Source organism: Mastigoproctus giganteus, chromosome 7 (genome assembly GCF_048544385.1).
Source record: "Mastigoproctus giganteus isolate SK-2022 chromosome 7, ASM4854438v1, whole genome shotgun sequence".
NCBI lineage: Eukaryota > Metazoa > Arthropoda > Arachnida > Uropygi > Thelyphonidae > Mastigoproctus > Mastigoproctus giganteus.
The window spans coordinates 186,238,878-186,261,237 of NC_143581.1; the positions used below are offsets into that span (position 1 = coordinate 186,238,878).

At 37.9% G+C, this 22,360-nt stretch overlaps 3 protein-coding genes across 4 annotated transcripts in view; 1 reads left to right on the forward strand and 2 right to left on the reverse strand.

Moving 5' to 3' along the window:
- LOC150083401 (recQ-mediated genome instability protein 2-like) overlaps nucleotides 1–15,358 on the reverse strand; it is a 41,875-nt gene extending 26,517 nt beyond the window's left edge. Inside the window, exon 1 of one of the 2 annotated variants that reach the window (XM_090377245.1) lies at nucleotides 15,287–15,358. The gene's annotated coding sequence lies outside the window, so the exon portion shown is untranslated. The remainder of the gene's footprint in view (nucleotides 1–15,286) is intronic. The other variant, XM_090377246.1, reaches the window with a different exon arrangement.
- Nucleotides 14,539–15,275, reverse strand: LOC150083402 (NADH dehydrogenase [ubiquinone] 1 alpha subcomplex assembly factor 3). Its single transcript, XM_090377244.1, has one exon. It carries the CDS (start codon nucleotides 15,212–15,214, stop codon nucleotides 14,579–14,581), a length of 636 nt encoding a protein of 211 aa, XP_090233370.1. The 5' UTR covers nucleotides 15,215–15,275; the 3' UTR covers nucleotides 14,539–14,578.
- Nucleotides 15,359–22,013: 6,655 nt separating the features above from the next.
- The window catches only part of Not11 (CCR4-NOT transcription complex subunit 11), a 103,475-nt gene continuing 103,128 nt past the window's right edge, over nucleotides 22,014–22,360 (forward strand). The window contains exon 1 of the mRNA XM_090377247.1: nucleotides 22,014–22,109. Within this exon, the coding sequence (XP_090233373.1) occupies nucleotides 22,072–22,109 (38 nt within the window). The 5' untranslated portion in view covers nucleotides 22,014–22,071. The remainder of the gene's footprint in view (nucleotides 22,110–22,360) is intronic.

Below are 22,360 nucleotides of genomic sequence, written 5' to 3' on the forward strand. Positions count from 1 at the left end.
AAAATCTGCTGATCTTTCTCCCCCCCCCCACACATCCTCCTTAATATGAATAACAAATGTCTTTTGGCTGGAATTTACTCTGAAATTTGGAAGACTGCATTAATTAACATCCGTAAACTTGAGATAAGGAAACTTCGGATCCAAAAGTGTATAGACGCATATCTCTATCAGCAAATTTGGGTAAACTATATGAACAGCTCATTGCAGCTAGACCGATTGATCTGTTTGACAGACAGAATTTAAATTCACCTTCTCAGTATGGATTAAATAAGGCAAATACTGGCGGGAAAGTGCCTTTGATTGTCTACACCAGTGATTCCCAACCGGTGTGCCACCAGATTAGCAAAAATTCCATTGAGTTCAATGGCAATCACTATTTCAATGTGCTGTTAATATTCAGTGTGCTGTTAAAGTGTGACTTGAGTGACAAAAGATTGGGAACCACTGGTCTACACTATGCCAATTGCTCAGAGCAGCTATACAAGGTTATCCATAACTACTTTCAGCATACGTCCATCCAGTTTGTATCCAAACAGCAACATCTCCCAAGGCCTGTCTGTAGAGGGTGCCTGCAGGGGGGGGTGCCTCCGTAGCCAGGTGGGCAGGAGCAGCAGTGCATAGCACATGCTTCTTGATTAGACCAGGGTTCAAGCCTATGAACACCAAATATGGAGGATGCGGAAAGTCAGGGAATGACCACCGCATATCCATGGAGCAATATGGCCTTAGTTGCTAATGCTCCTAAAAACCAAATAACAGCAACAATAACAGCCTGCAGGGCTTGGGCCCCTCTTCTGGAACATTGTTTTAGATACCTGGCTTCATCAACAGCTTCATGACTACACCACTACCATTGCCTATGCTGACGATTTTAGCATTAGTAGAGGCATATGATGCAAGAAAGCAAGCTTATGCAGCAGCATCAGCCAAAAAAAAACTTCCACTTCACTCCTCTGTTCGTTCGAAATACCTGTCCAGCTGAGCCTTAAATTTATTTAGGCTATCAACTTCCACAACAAGGGATGGAAGTCTGTTCCACCAACCAACTACCCGCTGACTAAAGGGAAATTTCCTCACATCTATTCTACATCTGTCTTTCTCAATTTGAATTTATGCACTCTCAGGTGATTATTCTGAGCAAGAGGAAGGATCCCATCAGCACTGAGCATGCTCAAACCATTCAAGGCTTTATACACCTCTATCAGATCACCTTGCCGATGCCTAAGTCTCTAGACACTAATTTGCAAAACTTAAGCCTTTCTTCGTAAGAGCAACCCTTTGTTCCATTCACTAATCTTGTTGCCCTTCTCTGTACTCTTTCCAGCAGCACTACATCCTTCTTAAAATGAGGCCTCCAGACCTGTATACAGTACTCTAGGTGTGGCCTGACCATTGCCTTATACAAGGGAATAATCACCTCCTTTTCCCTGCTAGAAAAATTCCTGTATATCATTGATAAGACACCATGAGCTACTCTTGCAGCCTGTCTGCACTGCTCAGAGAACTTCATATCTGCCTGCACAATTACCCCCAGGTCCTTTTCATTCTCTACCACTGTCAGTGTAGTACCACAGAGTTGATACGTTGCTCTGGGGTTGTTGTTTCCCATATGCAGTACTTTACATTTGTCAATGTTAAACTTCATTTGCCACTTCTCAGCCCATCTGCTCAACCTTTCCAGATCCTGTTGCAGCAGCATAGTGCCCTTAACAACCCTGCCAACCTTTGTATTGTCTGCAAACTTGGACATTAAGCTTGATATACCATCATCAATATTATTTATAAATACAGAAAACAATAATCGACCCAACACTGAACCCTGAGGGACTCCACTAATAACATCAGTCCACGATGAGCAGTGTCCATTGATTACCACTCTCTCTGTCTTCTCCCCCTCAACCACCCCTTTATCCATAGCAGCAATTTGCCTCCAGTGCCACACTGCTCCAATTTGTGCAGCAGTCTTCCATGTGTAACAGTATCAAAAGCCTTTCTAAGATCCACGTATATAATATCAAAGTTATTCCCTGCATCCAGTTCTTTTGTGACTGCATCATAGTATCCAATCAAATTGGTCAGGCAAGACTTTCCCTTAACAAAACCATGCTGTGTCCTAGCTATAACTGAAGTCTTGTCTAGATGATCCTGCAGTGCTTCTTTCACCAGTGCCTCCATTAATTTTCCGGGAACAGAAGTTAAACTCACAGGTCTATAATTACTTGTGTCAGCCTTTGATCCTCCTTTGTGAATTGGGGTCACATTTGCACATCTCCAGTCTATGGGTACCTCCTCTGATTCCAAGGAAGCTCTCATAATTATGGCTAAGGGTTTGCTTACTTCCTTTGCTGCCTCCTTTAATATAACTGGATAGATCCCATCCACCCCAGGTGCCTTTCTTGTGTTTATCTTCAACAATTTCTCCTCCACTTTACTCCCAGTTATTACAAGATTATCTATCTTACTGCCAGAGTTGAATACACCTTTGGCATTCCCCTCACTGAATAACTCCTCATGTGTGAATGTCGATGCAAAATATTCATTTAGTTTGTTAGATACCTGTGCAGGATCATCAACAGTTGAACCATCGATATTAAGTGGACCAATTTCATTCATTCCCTTCCTTCTAGAGTTTACATAAGTAAAGAACTCTTTGCTGTTTTTCTTTGCATCCCTTGCCAAAGATTTCTCGTAATCTACCTTTGCCTGCCTAACCTCCTTTGTAACTTGGTTACAGATCAACTTATATCTATCATAGGCTTCTGTGTCACATGTTAATTTATATGTATCCCATGCATTTTTCTTCTCTGCGATATGTCTCATTAGTTCATCTGACATCCATTTAGGCCTAAACCTTGAATAATATTTCTTAGTTGGTATGTAAAGCCTAGTAGCTTCCAAGATAAGTTCTTTGAATGCTTCCCATTTTGAATTTGCTGTTGGTAACATCATCAGTTAGTCCCACTATATATAATTTAAATACTGTCTCAGAGTAGTCGCCTTTACGAAAGCAATAACCCTTTCCTTTACCCCCGATGGTAGTTACCTCTTTGAGTAAATCCCACTTCAGCACACTGTGAACATTGCCACCTAGTGGTTCCTTTATCTGCAGATTCTTAATGCATGAAGAATCATTACTGATAATCAAATCAAGAGTATTACTCCCTCTAGTTGCCTCCCGAACATGCTGATGTAGAAAACAATCATCCAATAAATCCACAAAAGCCTTGCTAGTGTGTGAGTGACCAGCCCCCCAAATTCCAGTCAATATCTGGGAAATTAAAATCTCCCATTATAAGACTCTGATTTACTGGCCCACTATTTCCCTGTACAGTTTTTTATTATACTCATCAGAGTAATTAGGCCTATAGCACACTCCTATTCTCAATTTTGATCTCCCAATGCTTATGTCACACCAAACTGACTCGACACTGCACTGTCCAGCGATGTCCACTGGCTTCACTTCCTTGGATTTTATGTGTTTCTTTACTAATAGCATAACCCCTCCTCCCTTCCTATCCTGTCTATCCTTTCTGTAGACGTTGTACTCCCCAAATTCCAGTTCTGCATTCCTTATATCTGTGTGACACCACGTCTCTGATATCCCAACAATATCCACCTTTGACGCTTTGAGCAATACCTCAAATTCATCAAATTTATTTACCAAACTTCTAGCATTGGTGTACATGCAAGTATACATGCACCTGTTCCTATTCTTAGCTACCCTAACACAACCCATGTGTTTACTTGTACCGCAATGACTCCCAGCAATCTCTGAAATATCCTGCATCTTGTTTTCCAGGCTTCTGCTCATTCCAATAGAAGCAGTGCAAGAATCACTTTCACCTCTGCCAGTTGCTACTGTTAATCTATTAGTCCTTGTATCCCCCACAATCTAGCAGTTTTCCGACCCACCTAACACTGCCTCGATAGCATCAGCAAATATTCTTGCACCCTTTCTATTTAAGTGTATCCCATCCCTGTAGAAGCAGTCTCTCCTGTTAACAAGTACAGACCAGGCTGAAAAAAATTCTAGCCCTTGAGCCTTGCACAATCTTTCCAGGGCCGAATTGATCGACAAGGCTCTCATCATATACCCCCTCCTATTGTGTCTGGGCAGAATTGCAGACACTTTCAAGTTCAACCCTAATTCACGGCTTTTTTTTCAACAGTGACCTGTACTTTTTAAGTAATTCTGCCAGTCTCCTACTCTTAATATCATTAGTGCCAACGTGTACAACTATATCACTTTTTGTGCCCTTAAAAGACTTGGTTCTTCTCTTACCTGGCAAGTCTCACATAGAGCTTGAGCAAAGAGCCAACAACATACTTTATAATCTGGAAAACTGGGCTAGTAGTAGCAAACTATGCATATCGCCGGCCAAAATGAAAATGATGATATTCCGAGGAAAACTCAACTATAAAAGGCCACCAAATTCAAAATTGAAGGTAAACAAATTCCATTAGTTCCACAGCTAAAATATTTAGGCATCCTCCTGAATGATCGATTAAATTTTACTCAACATATTAATAATCTTATTATAAAGATCAAGGAATTTACAGCTGCTATTATGAGAATTACTCATACCAAGTGGGGTCTGAACAGGCAAACATTGCTTCATCATAATGCAGTATTCATTCACATTGTTTCCTTTGTGTCTGAAGCCTGGTTCCAGACGGCTACTCTAGTAAAACTACAAGCTAAATTGATCTCCCTACAGTGATCCAAGCTTTGGGCCTACAGAACAATATCAGCCACTGCTCTACGGGTTCTAGCCGTTGTTTTACCTCTTGACCTCCATGTAACATATAAAGGCCTTTCCTACAGATTAAAGCATTCAGTTCCAACTGAAATTTTAGGCATTACTTTGATGTAATAGTTAATATTAAAAGAGAAAACCATCGCATCTGGAACAAACTAGTAAACAGCTGGCAAACTCGTTGCAATACTAGTACTACAGGACAGGTTACATGATCATTTACCTTGTAAGTCATATTTGCAACAAAGAAAAATGTAAACTGCTGGTTCTCTCCAAATCTAACCACCACCTATCTCTTAAAGGAACATAGATCCATAAACTTTAAGTTATTCCAATTAGGCCTCATCAATACTAATTTATGCTCTTGTGGTGAAGAAGAAACATGGTCTCATATATTGTATAACGTCAATAATTATTCTGATTCAAGAAATAGTTTATGGAATTTGGTGATAGATTATTCTGAAGGTAATGAATCAGTTTTTATTGAAAACACTGCATACTTTCAAGCCCTACATTAATTCTCTATTGAAGTTTTCAGCAAAAGGAAATTCTGCTTCCTGGTACTTCTACAGCACAAATTCAAGCTACAACTACAAGATCCTTTTCTGGACTTTACAATGTCAACTACTTGACCATGTTATTAAGATGCTCATAGCTACTTCTTGCTATGGTGACTCTCACTTAATGACATAGTTAACTGGATATTTCATGCCTAAGCACGAACATTTATTAAAATCCATCTGCTGATGTACTCTTATATTTTAGATAACTTTCTAATGATGACATTAATGTTGAATTTTGAATGCTGATACTTAATTTTGCTCCATCTATCTATGAATGTGTTTCATCTCTTAGACTGCTTACCAACTTATGTTACTGATGTCCAAAATCCTAGCAGTTAATTTTTTTTTAATTACAGTAAGTACCGGTTATAGTGATCACAAGTTATTAGAATCAGCCTCTTAAGAGAATACAATTTCAAAGGACCAATTCAAATCAATAAAATGCACTACACTTTCATTGTTTATTGGAATCACATCTTTGGTTATAAGAATTAATTTTGAATGCATCTGTGATATTTTTCTAAAGCACATTTCTAGAGGTCACAACCATAAAACAATAAAAACAATTTGCAGTTTTTGTTTTTTTTTGGACTTTTTGTTTGTACAATCTGTTATAAACAGGTAGTTACTACAGCTTTAACAGAAGAAGTTGCCCAGTCTGTTACTGATAATTTGGCCAAGGAGGAGGAAGATGAACAGGAAAGAATTCCAGTTGCAAAACGGCAAACTCATGAAGCCATCCTGGGGAGAGCATTGGAAGAAACTGGCGCAAGTGATCGTGAATATAGACTGTTATACAATATTGAAAAATCTATAAATAGACTTTATAGTGATAATTTAAAGCAATCTAAAATAAGTGACTATTTAAAATTATAATAATATTACAAAGTGTATGTTTAATTAACATGTATACTAATTAAGCTATGTACGCAAGTTTAAATTTATTTTTATTTTGATAACCTGTGGATAATATCTTTCAATTTTCACACATAATTTAATTGGTAATAAGGTGTAAATTTGTGCTTTATATCTTTATTTTTATAGCCTGTGGATAATATTCGTTGATTTTTGCTTATTAGAATCGCCGTTTATTAGAGTCAAATTCAACTGCAGATGTGATCGCTATAACCGGCACTTACTGTATACAGGGTGTTTCAGTTAAACGTTTCAGAACTTCTAAGAGGGGTAGGGTACATCCTGACAACTCGAAATCATATAGCAATGTGGGGTCGGAAATGCTTTCCTGAAGCGGTGTTGTACACAGAAGCACCATAAAGAAAAGAGACCGTAAGTGAGAAATCGTTTTAATAATACATGAAAAGAAGCAAAAGGTACATGGATTAAAGTAAGTGTTCGAAGTTTCTTCCACGGGCTACAATGCACGCCTCACATCTCCGACGCATGGACATCCGAACATTCTGGAATACTCCAGGCGAATTTCGAATTTCTTCGGCAGCTACTGCGATTCTTGCAACCAGCTCCTCAGCATTGTCAACAGGGGTGTCATAAACTAGCGATTTCATATGACCCCAGAAATAAAAATCAAGACATGATAGGTCGGGTGACCGAGCAGGCCAACGCACGGGACCACCACGTCCCGTGCGTTGGCCTGCGAGATCACCTCATCGGACCTTACCTGTTACCGTGTCGTCTAACCGGACCTATCTACTTGATCTTTCTGCAGCAAGTATTGCCACAACTTTTGAGAGATGAACAGATTTCTGCATCGACGAAACAGACAATGTGGTTCCAACACGATGGAGCCCCTGCCCATTATAGCGGAGATGTTCGTAACTACCTGGATGTCACATTTGGTCAACAGTGGATCGGACGTGGTGGTCCCGTGCGTTGGCCTGCTCGGTCACCCGACCTATCATGTCTTGATTTTTATTTCTGGGGTCATATGAAATCGCTAGTTTATGACACCCCTGTTGACAATGCTGAGGAGCTGGTTGCAAGAATCGCAGTAGCTGCCGAAGAAATTCGAAATTCGCCTGGAGTATTCCAGAATGTTCGGATGTCCATGCGTCGGAGATGTGAGGCGTGCATTGTAGCCCGTGGAAGAAACTTCGAACACTTACTTTAATCCATGTACCTTTTGCTTCTTTTCATGTATTATTAAAACGATTTCTCACTTACGGTCTCTTTTCTTTATGGTGCTTCTGTGTACAACACCGCTTCAGGAAAGCATTTCCGACCCCACATTGCTATATGATTTCGAGTTGTCAGGATGTACCCTACCCCTCTTAGAAGTTCTGAAACGTTTAACTGAAACACCCTGTATATATATATATATATATACATTATTATTATTTTTTTAAACTATATTTATGTTATCTTTTTTTTTTTTTTTTGCAGATGGACACTGGGTAGGCTTTCCAGGCGATTGCCTTCCTGGTGATTAAATGGCCAGAAACAATGAAACACCACACACAGACACTGCATAAACATAATGCTACACACATTTTTGGCCTTTTACAGAGATCTATATTCAACACAGTGTACCTAGGCAGAGTTGAAGTGATGTTCGGGAGCCACTGAACATAAGATACTATACACATCTACATTAACAATAATGTTGATGTGTGTATGCTCAAAAGATGTAAGCCTCACTTGCAATCTTTCGGATACTGCTATGTGTTGAAGAATTATAAGATGAATCAAATGTTTCGAGATTAAATGCAAAAAATTCCAGAATGTATTCTAGATTCCAAAATAAGAAAAAAAAAAAAAAAAAAAGTCATATAAACATACTCTTGTAGGTCCTTCACACACTGGGAGAAAAGGTCTGAGTTCAAACCCCATCAATGATGCAAAGAATTTTTGTAAGTTTTTTTTTCAAAATGACTGGGTTAGTTGGTCTTAAATGAGGGTTCTAAAGTTTTCCCCAGGAAAATTGGGTTTTTCATCACCAAAGAGACAAATTGACCACAGAACACACAATTTACAGATAATATGTATGGTGCAATATAGTCTAAAGTTGCTGATGAGCCTAAAACCCTACAACACTAACAACATATAAACATAGGTTTTCAAATAATTTTGGTTATTACATTAAACATTCAATATGGTGTAAAAACATAACAACCCTTAATTTTTAAGGTTCACATACTGATTTTGCAATAACTTTTCAAAGTGATGTCCTTCTGAACATACACAGACTGCTTCACAGTTGCATTCTATTTGTCACTGCAGTTCTGTGATATTCAGAAAACTTGTTTTGTACACTTTAAATGACATCAGAGGAAGTAGTCAAGGGGAGTTCATGTTGGGTGACCATGCTGGCCAAGCAACAGGGCCTCTCTGGCCATTCCAAGTGAATAGGTACTATTGAGGTGAGACCTGACTTGGCTGAAATGGGTGGGAGTGCCATCGTGCATGGACCATTTAATGACTTGTCTGGAGAAGAACAAGCAAATATCTTCTGAAACTAGCAAATCACCATTGAAGAACATATGGCCCAATTAACTGTCACCAACAATACTGAACCAGATGTTAATAGAAAATTGCTCTTGATCGACCCTTATCATAAACATTAGTGGGGGAAACTACAATACTACTAGGTCCACAGAGGTACCCAATACCTGGTATAGGGCACAGGGATCCATTTGAGAATATTTTAGGGGGAACAGAATGTGTAATTTCACCTCAGCATTATACCATGTGGATTTTCTCCTCCTTACTCATGTAAGTTGTGTGAACTGATTCCATCCTGTAAAAAGTGTGCTTCAACAGTAAACAATATCCAGCATGCAAAGCTACAAACTTGGGCATGGTGATGGCAGAGCTACTGACAGACTTAAAAAATAAATTTCTGTTTATCTTCAAGATAGCCACATAGAGTCAGAGAAGTTTGCAAAACAGAATACAAGAACATCACTGTATTTATCAGCTACATGAGCTTGAACCACGATCAAGTGAAACGAGTGTATAAATGCACTCTCATATTTGACCACTTGACTATGAGAGTAGTCTGCTGAAGACAATGATTGCACCCTCCGCAGATGAAAGCAACAACTGTTTTTGAGCTGTTAATAGTAATCTTCACAGGTTTGAGTAGTCCAGTTTTCCTTTAGAGATTAACATCTTAAAAGATGTCCTTTAGGGCAATATTCATTGTTCTTAATTGCCAAGTCATAGAGATCTGAAAGAACCTTGTTTGTATGACATTCAAGATCTGAGTGTGATTTTTAGAGATGGCCATGGTTAGCTTATTGGCATATCATATTAAATGTATATTTTCAAAGTTATACAACAGCCAAGAAATGAAAATAATGTGCCAAGTGAGGTGTCCCCAGGATAGAACTCTGGAAAAACTCTCAAGTAACTACTCTTGAAACTATCTTTTACTTTGATAAAATTGTATACGTTCTGAAGGTAGTTAATTAGAAACAAATGCATATAACACTTAAAAAGATGAAGACTTTCTAGGGTGGGTGGGTGCTTTTTTTTTTTTTTTTTTTATGGGAACCTCAAACAGAAGAGGTATTAAAATCTGTAGTACTTAGTACCATGCATGGGTACTAAGTATTACCGGTACTTGGTGCATGGGTCTCAGTCATGGCAACCCAGATTGAAACAGAGATACTTTCCTTGTAAAGTATCTTTTTATGCTGCCCAATTAATCTTGTTGCTCTCCTCTGCACCTTTATCCACAGATATACGTTCTTCATAAACTGAGGTTTCTAACCTATATGCAGTATTCCAGATGTAGTTTTATAAAATAAGGTTGAGAATGTACACATAACTAAAACAGAATCATCCACGTTACAAGAGAGAAATCCACTTGACATAAAATACTCACAGCACATATAACTGCAGCCAGTAGCCAGTATTCGCACTAGTCAAAAAATTCTCAAATTATTCAACGAAGGGTACAAAAAAAGGAAATGTTGTGTTACTTAAAGAAGGGGCATATTTAAATATACATTGAAGCTTGAGACAGGAAGGAATTACATAAAATGAAAAATATGAGATTCTTCATGTATCAACTGAATCAAATATATTATTCATGCTGTGCTTTACTTATTGGATAAAAACATAGTGGATACAACACTAATAATTTCTGATTATGAACTGTCTTATCAAATTTAAAAATACTGTGTACTCTTAATTACAGTATATTATAACCTATTCTGATGAGTTTCCATTCAAAAAATAGAAAGAAACAAAGTCAGTTTTCACACAGTAATTCAAGTTAGTGCTAATTTTTCAATCCTTTGGAATTTCATAAAAGATGAACATAGTAAGGGTCTCAGTCAGTGGAGTAAGTTAGAATTAAATTTTGAAAAGCAACCTTCTTTATCAGCCCTTTTCTGGTCCAATGTACATAGGCCACTTCTCATACTAGGAATGTTTGTCACAAGTCCTCCTGTTTAGGCCTAGAAAGGTTGGGAACTATATGTGCATTTCACCTAAACAAGTGCATGTTCAGAGGTTTGATCTTCATATTGTGCAGGCTTGCGAACAGCATTTAGAAATTTTAAGTGAAGGCAACTAATGTCACAAGTCATTAGTGTGTTGTGACTGGGATCAAAAAACCATGCAAACCTCACTAGTGACTAACTGTCTTGGTTACAGGCTATGAGGAGAAAAATACATAAAAGTTTCTCCACTGAGAATGAATTCATCTCAGTGGAATTCAAACCCAAATGCTGTCCTACTAGAGACTGACTGTCTTCGTCACAGGCTATGAGGCGGGGGGGGGACCCATAAAAAGTTCCTCCATCGAGATGAAATTCATCTCAGTAGAATTCCAACCCAAATGCTGTCCTTCTGCACAGTGTGTAGAAGCACAATGATTATAATCACAATGCTAGTGGTGAGGGAAACTTGGAAATTGAATTATTGAAATAAAAGAATGAACTGAGAACAAAGATAGTAAATTAAGAATGTACTGAGAATGAAGATAATATATTAAGAATGACAATGCATGATTGTAACACAAACAGGTTTGGTTTGTTTAAATTTTACTGGTGCAGCAGCATTAAGGCTATAATGTGCCAAGCACAACACCAATACAGAAGAGGAAGACCGCTCAGTTGGCAATTCTGAACAACACCAATATAGCATCATAAATTTACTCCCTTTATACTTGATTCATCAAAAGAAACAAACTAAAAGCAATTGATCCATATATTTGCAGATAAAGGAACAACTAGGTGGCAGTGATCACAGTGTACTGATGTGGGATTTACTTAAAGATATAATTACCGTCAGGGGTAAAGGAAAGGAAAGGGTTTTGTTTTCATAAAGGTGACTAGTGGTCTCAGACAGTTTTTAAATTTTGTACAGTGGGACCAACTGATGATGTTACCAACAGCAAATTCTAAGTGGTAAGCATTCAAGGAATTAATGGTGGAAGCTACTAGACGTTTCACATCTATTAAGAAATACTGTTCAAGGTATAGACCTAAATGGTTGTCAAATTAACTAAAGAGAAGAAAAATGCATGGGATGCATATAAATTATCAGGCAACACAGAAGCCTATGGCAAATATAAGCTAGTCTGTAATCAAATCACAAAGGAGATTAGGCAAGCAAAGGCAGATCACGAGAAATCTTTGGCAAAGGATGCTAAGAAAAACAGCAAGAATTTCTTTACTTATATAAACTCTAAAAGGAAGGGGATGAATCTAATTGGTCCACTTGATATCGATGGTTCAACCGTTGATGATCCTGCTCAGATAGCAAACAAACTGAATGAGTATTTTGCATCTACATTCACACGTGAGGAGTTATTAAGGTTTGAAAATGCCAGAAGGTTATCAAATTGTAGCAGGGTGCTTAATGATTTTGTAATAACTGAGAGCAAAGTTGTTGAAGTTAAGCATAAGAAAGGCACCTGGGATGGTGGGATCTATCCAGTATATTAAGGAGGTGGCAAAGGAACTAAGCAAACCCTTAGCCATAATTATGAGAGCATCCTTGGACTCAGGGGAGGTCCCCATAGACTGGAGATGTGCAAATGTATCCCCAATTCATAAACGGGGATGGAAGGGTGACACGAATAATTACAGACTAGTTAGTTTAACTTCTGTTCTGCGTAAAATAATGGAGTCACTGGTTAAAGATGCATTGCAGGATCATCTAGACAAGACTGCAGCAATAATTCAGACACAGCATGGGTTTGTTAAGGGAAAGTCTTGTCTAACAAATTTGATTGGATACTATAATGTGGTTACAAAGTAACTGGATGCAAAAAAATAATTTTGGTATTGTATACTTGGATTTCAGGAAAGCTTTTGATACTGTTGCGCATGGAAGACTACTGTACAAATTGGAGCAGAATGGTATTTAGGGTAAGTTGATACAATAGATAAAAGGGTGGTTGAGTGGGAGAAGACAGAGGGTGGTAATCAATGAGCAGTGCCCTTCATGAATTAATGTTATTAGTGGAGTTCCACAGGGTTTGGTGCTGGGCCCACTGTTGTTTTGTATATTTATCAATGATATTGATGAAGGTATATCAGGCTTAGTGTCGAAGTTGGCAGGGTTGTTAATGAGAGTAATGGCAGTATCTAGAAAATTTGGCCAGATGGGCTGAGAAGTGGCAACTGTCAATGATATACAAGAATTTTGCTAGCAAGGATAAGGAGGTGATTATCCCTTTGTATAAGGCAACGGTCAGGCCACACCTTGGATACTGTATACAGGTCTGGAGGCCTCATCTTAGGAAGGACGTAGAGTTGCTAGAATGAGTACAGAGAAGGGAAAAAAGATTGGTGAGAGGAACGGGGGAGGGGGGATTATGAAGAAAGGCTTAAGTTCTGCAAGTAGCAGCATCTGGAGACTAGGCACCTGTGAGGTGATCTGATTGAGGTGTATAAGGCCTTGAATGGGTTGAGCACGCTCAATTCTGATGGGATTCTTCCACTTGCTCAGATTACGAACCTAAGGGAGCATAAATTCAAATTGAGGAAAAGACAGTTGTAGAATAGATGTGTGGAAATTTGCCTTTAGCCAGTGGGTGGTTAATCCTGGAACAAACTTCCATCTGTCATGGAAGTTGATATCTTAAATAAATTCAAGGAGGAACTGGACAAACATTTACAGGGAATGGTTGTGTAAATTTTTTTTTTGGCTGATGCTACATAAGCTCATATGCTTGCTTTCTTGTATCACATGCCTCTATTACTATTACTATTTATTTCAGTAAACAATTAAATTGTAGTGGGATGCCTGATATCCAATATGGCTGACATTTCCTAGTGCAGCGTTTCCCAAACTAGGGTCCGTAGACCAGTTACAGAGGGTCCACGAAACTAACCCTCTGGAAATGGTCAAACTATTCGTTCTTTGTATAGCAAATTGATAAAGTTATTATTATATATTTATGTAAAAATAAAAGTTGAGTTGTTTTATATAGGGGTCAGCAAACTTTTTTTGATATTTGATTGTTTGTTATTTGGTTTTTAGGAGCATTAGCAACTAAGGCCATATTGCTCCGAGATATGCGGTGGTCATTCCCTGACCTTTCCGCATCCTCCGTATTTGGTGGTGACGGGCTCGAACCCCGGTCTAATCAAGAAGAGTGTGCTACGCACTGCTGCTCCTTCCCACCTGGCTACGGAGGCGCCTTTTGATATTTGAAGAGGTCCGTAGTTTGGAAACCACTGTCCTAGTGCATTTGTTCTAGAGTTAAGGAATGTGTTCCATCAGATAATTACATTATTAGCCATGGCATGCATATGAAAACTTGTATGTGTGGGGTAGACCACTTTGATTCTATTTAATAAAGATTATTATATTTTTAACAGAGAAGATAAGGTTACTTGCTCTTTAAACTATGGACAATGAAAATTTTATGGATTTCTTTAAACAACAGTTATGAATTTATTAAACACTATGTTTATTCTACTGTCATTTGTGCATATATAATTTTTACTCCATCTCTTTTTATGCACTAAATCCACTTAGTCACACTACCTTTCATGAAAGTTTAAATTGAGGTAAGCAAATTTCTATAGGTACTAATACTTCCTTGCGAATTTTACATACATGTATATACATCATCAAATCAAAACTGATGCCATACAATAAACATTAACAATCTTTAATAACGCTGTACTAGAAATTACAGCTGCTATCTCAGCATACAGAATATTTATTCTTATATACACAAATGGCAACGGACAATATTTTTGAGAATGCTACTTTTGCGATATGAAATTTATAAATACCACTGAAAGCTACCATATAAGAAATAAGTTGCCAATGCTAACGAAAATTTGAATAACTTTTCTTCTGATGCCCTTATTACAACCAATCATCTTCCAGTTTATAAAGTGATTTTCGTTTAACTTGACTTAATATTTTGTCATCATCTTCTATTTTAACATCCTCTGGAGGAATGAATGCTCCCGCAACATATCGATCTTCTGAATTTAAAAAATTAAAAGTTGTACATGCTTGATATGGTGGAAGTACTTCTAAGTTTACTTTCTTATTCGCCATAAACTTTATAAGTCCTGATCTTATCAATTTTTGGGAACAAGGCGTACCTATTATCAAAATGTCAATCTTTGGCTCTAAGAGATAAAACAGACTTAGAGAATCTTCATTTATATCGTCCACATTTCCTACATTCCATTGTAAAATTGATCGAGGAAATAATGCCATTGGACCTAAAACGAACATACCATTATTCAGTCGAAAGCCAATGGTGCTGTAAGCGTTAACTAATAAACGATCTCCCATTTTCTCTTGATTTAACAACGAAACTGTGGTTTTTCCATCTCCCTCATATCCCCGATCACATACACAAGGAGAAATAAAAAGATGTCTTAATGAACTTAAACTAGGTATTCTCAATTTATATAGCGCTTGAGGCCTTGTTCGTAACAATAAATTGTTCCACAGTGATGAAGTAGGCAAATTAAGTACAAAAGACATGTCTGAACAAAATGCTATTTCTAGAACCGTAATATATTATTTCTTGGAGAACGGAACGAAACGAAACATTACCATCATTGATTTCTTCCTTTAGCGTCCTCTGGTGCACTATTCCGGCACCTTTTAGGTCCGCAACATACTTAAACAGTGAGTTGCCCTCTACACAATAACAGAGACGAGAATTGGACATTACTGTATTATTATTATCATTAGCCATAGGGTGAAAGGAAGCCTGAGGCTTTTGCTGCACCAGCCAAAAAAAAAATAAAATAAAAATAAAAATAAAAAAATTTCAGAGTTATCCTGAGAGAGAGAGAGAAGGGAAACACCAAGGAAGAGAAGAATAATGATATTCACAGCTCAGGACCCTGGGTGTGCCAAGTCCATACTCACCAAATGTGAGCCCCTGGGGTGGAGAGAAGCATCATGACGAAGATGGCGGACGGTCCCGTCTCACGGGTATACACGGCAATTCACGAGCTGATTTTTAGGGAAATTTTGAGTTAAAAAGTGTATATAAATGTGAGAACGATTACAGAGCTGTGGTTATTTGAGAGAAGAAAGCAATTATGAGCGATATACACTCCCGCTTAACAGATTGGAATCACAGCATATGACAAGTTTTCGTTATTTTTTATTTTATTTAATTAATTATTATTATTATTTTTTTTAAATTGGCTATGGCGTAAGAATTAATATATAAAAAAACAACACACTAGAAAGTATTTTAATATTTTTTTTATCAAGCATCGAAAATTTATATCAAAAATATTAAAATTATTAAAATTTGATTTTTCATCAAAATATCTTTTACGAGATTCTATCATTGCCTTACATAACCGTGGCATTCTGGAGATTAATTTTATAATAGTGTCTTTACTGACATTATTTAAAGCGATCTGCAAGGTTCTCCATAAATTTTACGAAGATGAGTAGACATCACCGATTTGACGGTCTAGAGCAGCGTTTCCCAAACGTTGCTTTATCTCACAAACGGAAAAATTTTTATCTTACAACATATTCACAGAACACTTACGAAACACAAGTTTAGCGGGAGCCAAAGAACTGTTTGCTAATATTTTATTACATACGACGCACTCTACATCATGAGCATCTTTATTTCCAACACATGTAAAGCCGAAATTAAAATAACTGTCATTATACTTTCGTTTTGGTCTTTTATTAGTTGGTTTCTGTTTTTTCACTTCAGATTTTTGGGGATCATAAGGCTTTGAAGTGTGACAATATTGTGTTCGTTTTCATCGACCACAGTTGCACTACTAGAAGTACTTTGCTTCTCATTTTAAAGTTCCTTTTTTTAACCACCAATCAATGGTCACATATTTTAATAATACTATTTCCAAATACTAATAATTATCAAAAAAAAAAAAAAAAAATATATATATATATATATATATATATATACAAGGAAGTGAGTTTAGTTATGATATCGGTTCGCTTCCTCCTCTCCTTCAACCCGTGTACTCCAGGCTAAATCGCATACGAATGGCATACTAGATCACCACACTGCTACTTTTTTGTAGGTGTGATTACCTCTACGCATACTTCTCTATGCAAAGCCAGCCAAAATAAAGTGTTCCGTGGTCTATCTGATTATTAATCTATGCCAGTATATTAATAACTAAAAAAAATTATGTTAAATATTATAATTATACAAAAGTGGTGTACACTACAAAATGCAAAATTTATTTATGTTATTATTATTATTTTTAATTATTAATTACGATTTTTCGCGGAACACTTGTTCACTATTCACGGAACACAGTTTGAGAAACGCCGGTCTAGAGGATCCCATAAAAGCTCTATTGGGTTTAAGTCAGGCGATTGGGATAGCCACACCATAATTTGCAACACCCCCTCTTGTTGTTTAGTTGCTAGAAAGTCCTTGCACACAGCTTAAAGCTGTGCTTCTGGTTATTGTCTTGTTGGAATTTAAAATTTATTTCACAAAGTCGAAGTCCAATGGATATTGCATTATGCTCAAGAATTTCTATATAGATGTCTTTTCTTAAAATTTCTCCAATTCTGATAATGATATCTACTCCCCAGATCATGATAGAACCACCACCGTGCTTGACTGTAGGCACTAAACAATGTGGCCCCATTATTTCTTTAGTTGAGAGTCGCACAGGAAAAACTCTAAGCTTGGATTCAAAAATTTCAAATTTGGATTCATCCAACCACAATATATTTTTCCACTCATCAGTTATCCAATGGTGATGCCTCTTAGCCCGAGTGCCGCCTCGGGGCCGTATTTCTTGTCCAGAAATTCATTTCTACTCTTTCCTCTCTTCTCCCTACTGGTTGATTACTCTATTCTATTCTTCACTCACTAAACCACAAAAAATCTTACAAATGTCTCACTGGTATCTCCTACTCTTCAGTCTCACCCAAAAGTAAGTGTCTCTTACTTTCCCCTTTTCAATTATATACCTCTGCGTTCTCCCTGTGTTTCCCATGACCTCTCCTGGTTTCATGGGTCAATAATGTGGGGAAAAGAATTACACCGTGGACCAGTCGCCTATTGCGACTAGACACTGGAAGAAAATGATATTATATATTATTATTATTTTAGGGTTGCCCGTGATTAAATACATTAATCCGTATTTGTGTCTGTAAATTGCGTATGTTCTATGGTCGATTTGCCTGTTTTGCTGGACGAAAAAACTCCAGTTACTGGGGAGAAAAACCTTGCTATCTACGCCTGAGACCGACTAACTCAGCCACTGAGTGAAAAAAGCCCATTAAAGTTCCTCGCGTCATCGACGGGATTCGAACCCAGGCCTTTTCCACCCGGTGTGGGGAGGACAGTGACGATACCACTGTGCTACCCACGCAGACAAGAAAATGATATGTTATCTTAATGTGTTTATAGAGTTCTGATTACGGAAGACTGATGTGTCTTGTTCTGCTAAGTCTTCTACTTGTGACAATAGTCGCCTTCTGCCTTCACCGTTCTTGGAGATATTACGAGTCCGACGTTTGCCAGTTACACAGGAGAACGACGTACGTCATTGATTGACTAAACGCCTAATAATGGTGTAATATTACAGCCGCCGCATCCCCTGGGGCGATGTTGATTGCATGGGCGAAAAACTAAACCGAAACGCAGCTATCTCCGACGGAGTGACAAAGTCCTAAATATAAAGGCTGTGGCAAAAGTATCGGGCGTCTTGAGGCATAGAATACTTCTTATGGGCAAGGGAAAAGGCTAGAAATGAAAATATTTTTCATAGGCGCAATAAAACTGCAGCTGTAAAAGTTGAAATTCTTAATGCTTTAAAATCATTTTAAGCTTTAAACACTTCAATCAAGTCTCCTCCAAGATGCCTAGTTTCCAGATGCTAAAATTGACGAGTCACAGTTTTTTTGATAAAACTGCCTTTTTCTTTCCCTTTTTAATCTTGTTGCTGTTCTCTTCATCCTTTCAAACAGATCTACTTCGTTTTTAAAGTGAGATTTTCAAACCTGTATTCAGTCAAGATGCAGTGGAACTATGGTATTATACATGGAACAGTCACCTCTTTGTTCCGGCTTGCAAAATTCCCGATTCTCAATAACATACAGGAATTTGATGAGCACCCTTTCTCAGCTGTGTTTAGTGGTTTCGTCATTGATTGTACAATTACCCCATAGCACTTTTTAATCTCATTCTACACTATCTTGACTGCTTTCTCTACTTATGTTTCGCCTTTAGTATCCAATAGTGTATATGAATATTTATTGACCGGTTTTAAATCATTGCATTGCATTTGTTGAAAAGTAAAAGTTATTCTTACCAACTACTATGGCTTCCTCTTGCAATTCTACCTTGCCAATTTGTTTAATATATTCCTTGTCACCCCACTCTCTATGAAACTAATTGTAGTATGGGTGTTGTAAGGTTTCCCATATTTCGACCGATGTTCTCTTTGTTCCTGGTGGCCAAAATTGTTAAATAACATTGGCATATGTGATTGGTAGAATCTATTGAGAGTGTTAGAGTTGCAGATGATATTAGCATTAGTAAAGGAACATGATGCAAGAAAGCAAGCATATATAGCATCAGCCAAAAAAACACACACAAAAAAAAACCCTTCTCACTTCACCCATTCACTCGCTCCAAGTGTTTGTCTAGATCTGCCTTGAATCTATTTAAGCTATCAACTTCTACAACGACAGATGGAAATTTGTTCCAGCAATCAACCACCCGCTGGCTAAATGCAAACTTCCGCACATCTATCTACAACTGTCTTTTCTCAATTTGAATTTATACCCTCTCAGGCGATTATTCTGAGCAAGAGAAAGAATCCCATCAGCATTAAGCATGCTCAAACCATTCAAGGCTTTATACACCTCGATCAGATCACCTCGCAGGTGCTTAGTCTCCAGACACTGTAATTTGCAAAACTTAAGCCTTTCTTCGTAAGAGCAACCCTTTGTTCCATTCACTAATCTTGTTGCCCTTCTCTGTACTCGTTCCAGCAGCTCTACATCCTTCTTAAAATGAGGCCTCCAGACCTGTATACAATACTCAAGTTGTGGCTTGACCATTGTCTTATACAAGGAGATAATCACCTCCTTATCCCTTCTAGAAAAATTCCTGTATATCATTGACAAGACACCATGAGCTACTCTTGCAGATCGTCTGCACTGCTCAGAAAATTTCATATCTGCCTGCACAATTACCCCAGGTCCTTTTCATTCTCTACCACTGCCAGCGTAGTACCACAGTTGGTACGTTACTCTGGGGTTACTGCTTCTCATATGCAGTACTTTGCATTTGTCAATGTTGAACTTCATTTGCCACCTCTCAGCCCATCTGCTCAACTTTTCTAGATCCTGTTGCAGCAGGTACTGTCATTAGTGTCATTAACAACTCTGCCGTTTACCCTGTCATTAACTGCCTATCCAATTATATTAAATGAATACCAAAATTGACAAGCAGACCTTTAGTTAAAATAATGAGAACACCCGTAGATTCGGTGGAAATTTTGATATCTTTACCTTTTAGTGTTTTTTCTTTATATTTTGATCATCATTATATGTCGTTTTGACTGTGTAACTGAAAACTTAAAAACTCAAGTTTTGTGGAGAAAAAAAATCGTGAAAACGTGCATCCGGGAACAACAGCCTATTCTTTGTTTTAATGCTGTGTGAATTGTATTATGATAAATGGGCCTGGAGTACTGGTGTCCATGGTTAAATGAATATTAACGTATTTATCGAGTAAATCATATATTTAGTTAACTATAAATACAAAGGAGCTTTCGAAACATTCGAGTCTCTTTATCAACTAATTTTGAACGTAACGTATACAGTTATGCGCGCAATGAGGCGAGTGAAGGCACATTATTCATTAAACTGGTTTCTATTGTTGCCGCATGGACTTGCGCTGTTTTACTCCAGCGTTTGTCGAGGCATAAAATGGTTGTCTCTAAGATGGGGTGCAATCTCATGCCTTTGCAGCGGTTTATGGTTTTCGAACTGTTCAATATATTGAGTGACTCTAACCATAGACGGTGGCGAAAGTGTCGTGAGTGGTGTAATATTTCGTTGTCACGTTTTGGATTGAGATCATGGTGGGTAGTCCAAAAGTGCTCCGCGACTGCAGACTGGTCGGTCTCAGCAAAGCGGATTGCTCTGTCATGTTCGGTAAGGTGGTCCTGACGACGTCTTGATGTCTCGCTTATGTAGCAGCTGTCACAGTCTCTGCAGGTTATGCGGTATATTACATTGCTGCGTAAGAGAGGTGTGACAGGAGACTTTACACTGGAGACAAGAGGACGTAGACATCTGCACGGCAACTGTACGCATTTTATGCGGTATTCTTTGGGGATTTTTGAGATCCGTCCTGACACACCTGGATAGCGTGTCAGGACGGATCTCAAACGTAGGAGGTCCGTGTATTGTCCTGGTTCGGGATTCTTGGGTGGACTGTGAGCTCCTGTGCTTGCAAAAGACACCTGTCTGGCACGTGAGTTGGATAGCCACAGCTGATTAAGTCCACCCTCACATGAGAAATCTCGCTGCGTCTAGTTGCATCAGTGGTGGAATGGCTCCAAGCTCTGGAGAATAGAGTGCGTGCAGTGCTGTTGAGATGACTGGGTGCATGGCCGGATCTGTAGTTTGTAAACTGACCGCACCACATATTCTTACGGTATACCGAGGTCTCCACACGTGAATTGTTTGTATAATGAACGCGACTTCCTGATGAATCGTGCAACTGTCTTCTCAGCTGACTAACTTGGCTATGGTGGGAAAAAGTCCACGAAATATTACCCCCCCTTTTTTTGTGAGATTCGACTCAATGCCCTGTAAATGCGGTGTCAGAAGCAATGGCAACCATTATCATACTAATGAAGCGCGAGGAGCAGTGAAAAAAGAAAAAAAAATTACAGAAAGATGCAAATGTATCGTACTTAACTAAACATTATTAATTTTTCATATTATATGTAGGTTGGTTTCGAATGTGCAAAAAATATATTTTATAATACTGTATATTGAACAAAAATTGTGAAGATCAATCATTTAACTCAACTCATTCCATTTCACACTGGAATTCGATGTCTTGTATTTTAACAAGATCATTTGTCTAAATAGCATAAACCTCAGGCTTCCTTGCACCATATGGCGAATAATAATAATAATTTCCAATATAAATGTGATAAACGTATCAGTTGGATTTTTTAATTTTAGAGTATTTATTATGTGGGAATTATAAAACGTTATAGCTGGCAGCACCTGTGTTAGTATTAAATGGAGGTTGTATTATTGGTTTTTATCGTGTTAAATTTTTGTATGTTGTTAGTTATAAGTTTTAATTTATCTGTTATTAACTTATTAAAAGCTAGAATATGGCACTCTCCGTGAAAGAAGTTTCTGCTCTACTAAGGTAGGAAAAGTTGGCTGTTGTGTTTTTGATGCTACCGTCTTCCTTTCATGCTTGTGAATTGGCGGCAAGAAAGATGTGAATGTGTGTACGTTCTCTCTTTTGGAAGTGAGCTAGCGTAGCCAGGCTTTTAAATGCAGGTAGTTAAAATCCATGTAGTTGAGGCGTATAAAGGCATTTTATTATTATAAAAAAAAAACAAAAAAAAAAACGTGAAACTTAGTAACGAAAATACTTGTATAATAAATAAATAG

What these genes read in the sequence shown, in the direction of transcription:
- LOC150083402 (XM_090377244.1), bottom strand. Translation starts at nt 15,214, where the DNA reads ATGTCTTTTGTACTTAATTTGCCTACTTCATCACTGTGGAACAATTTA.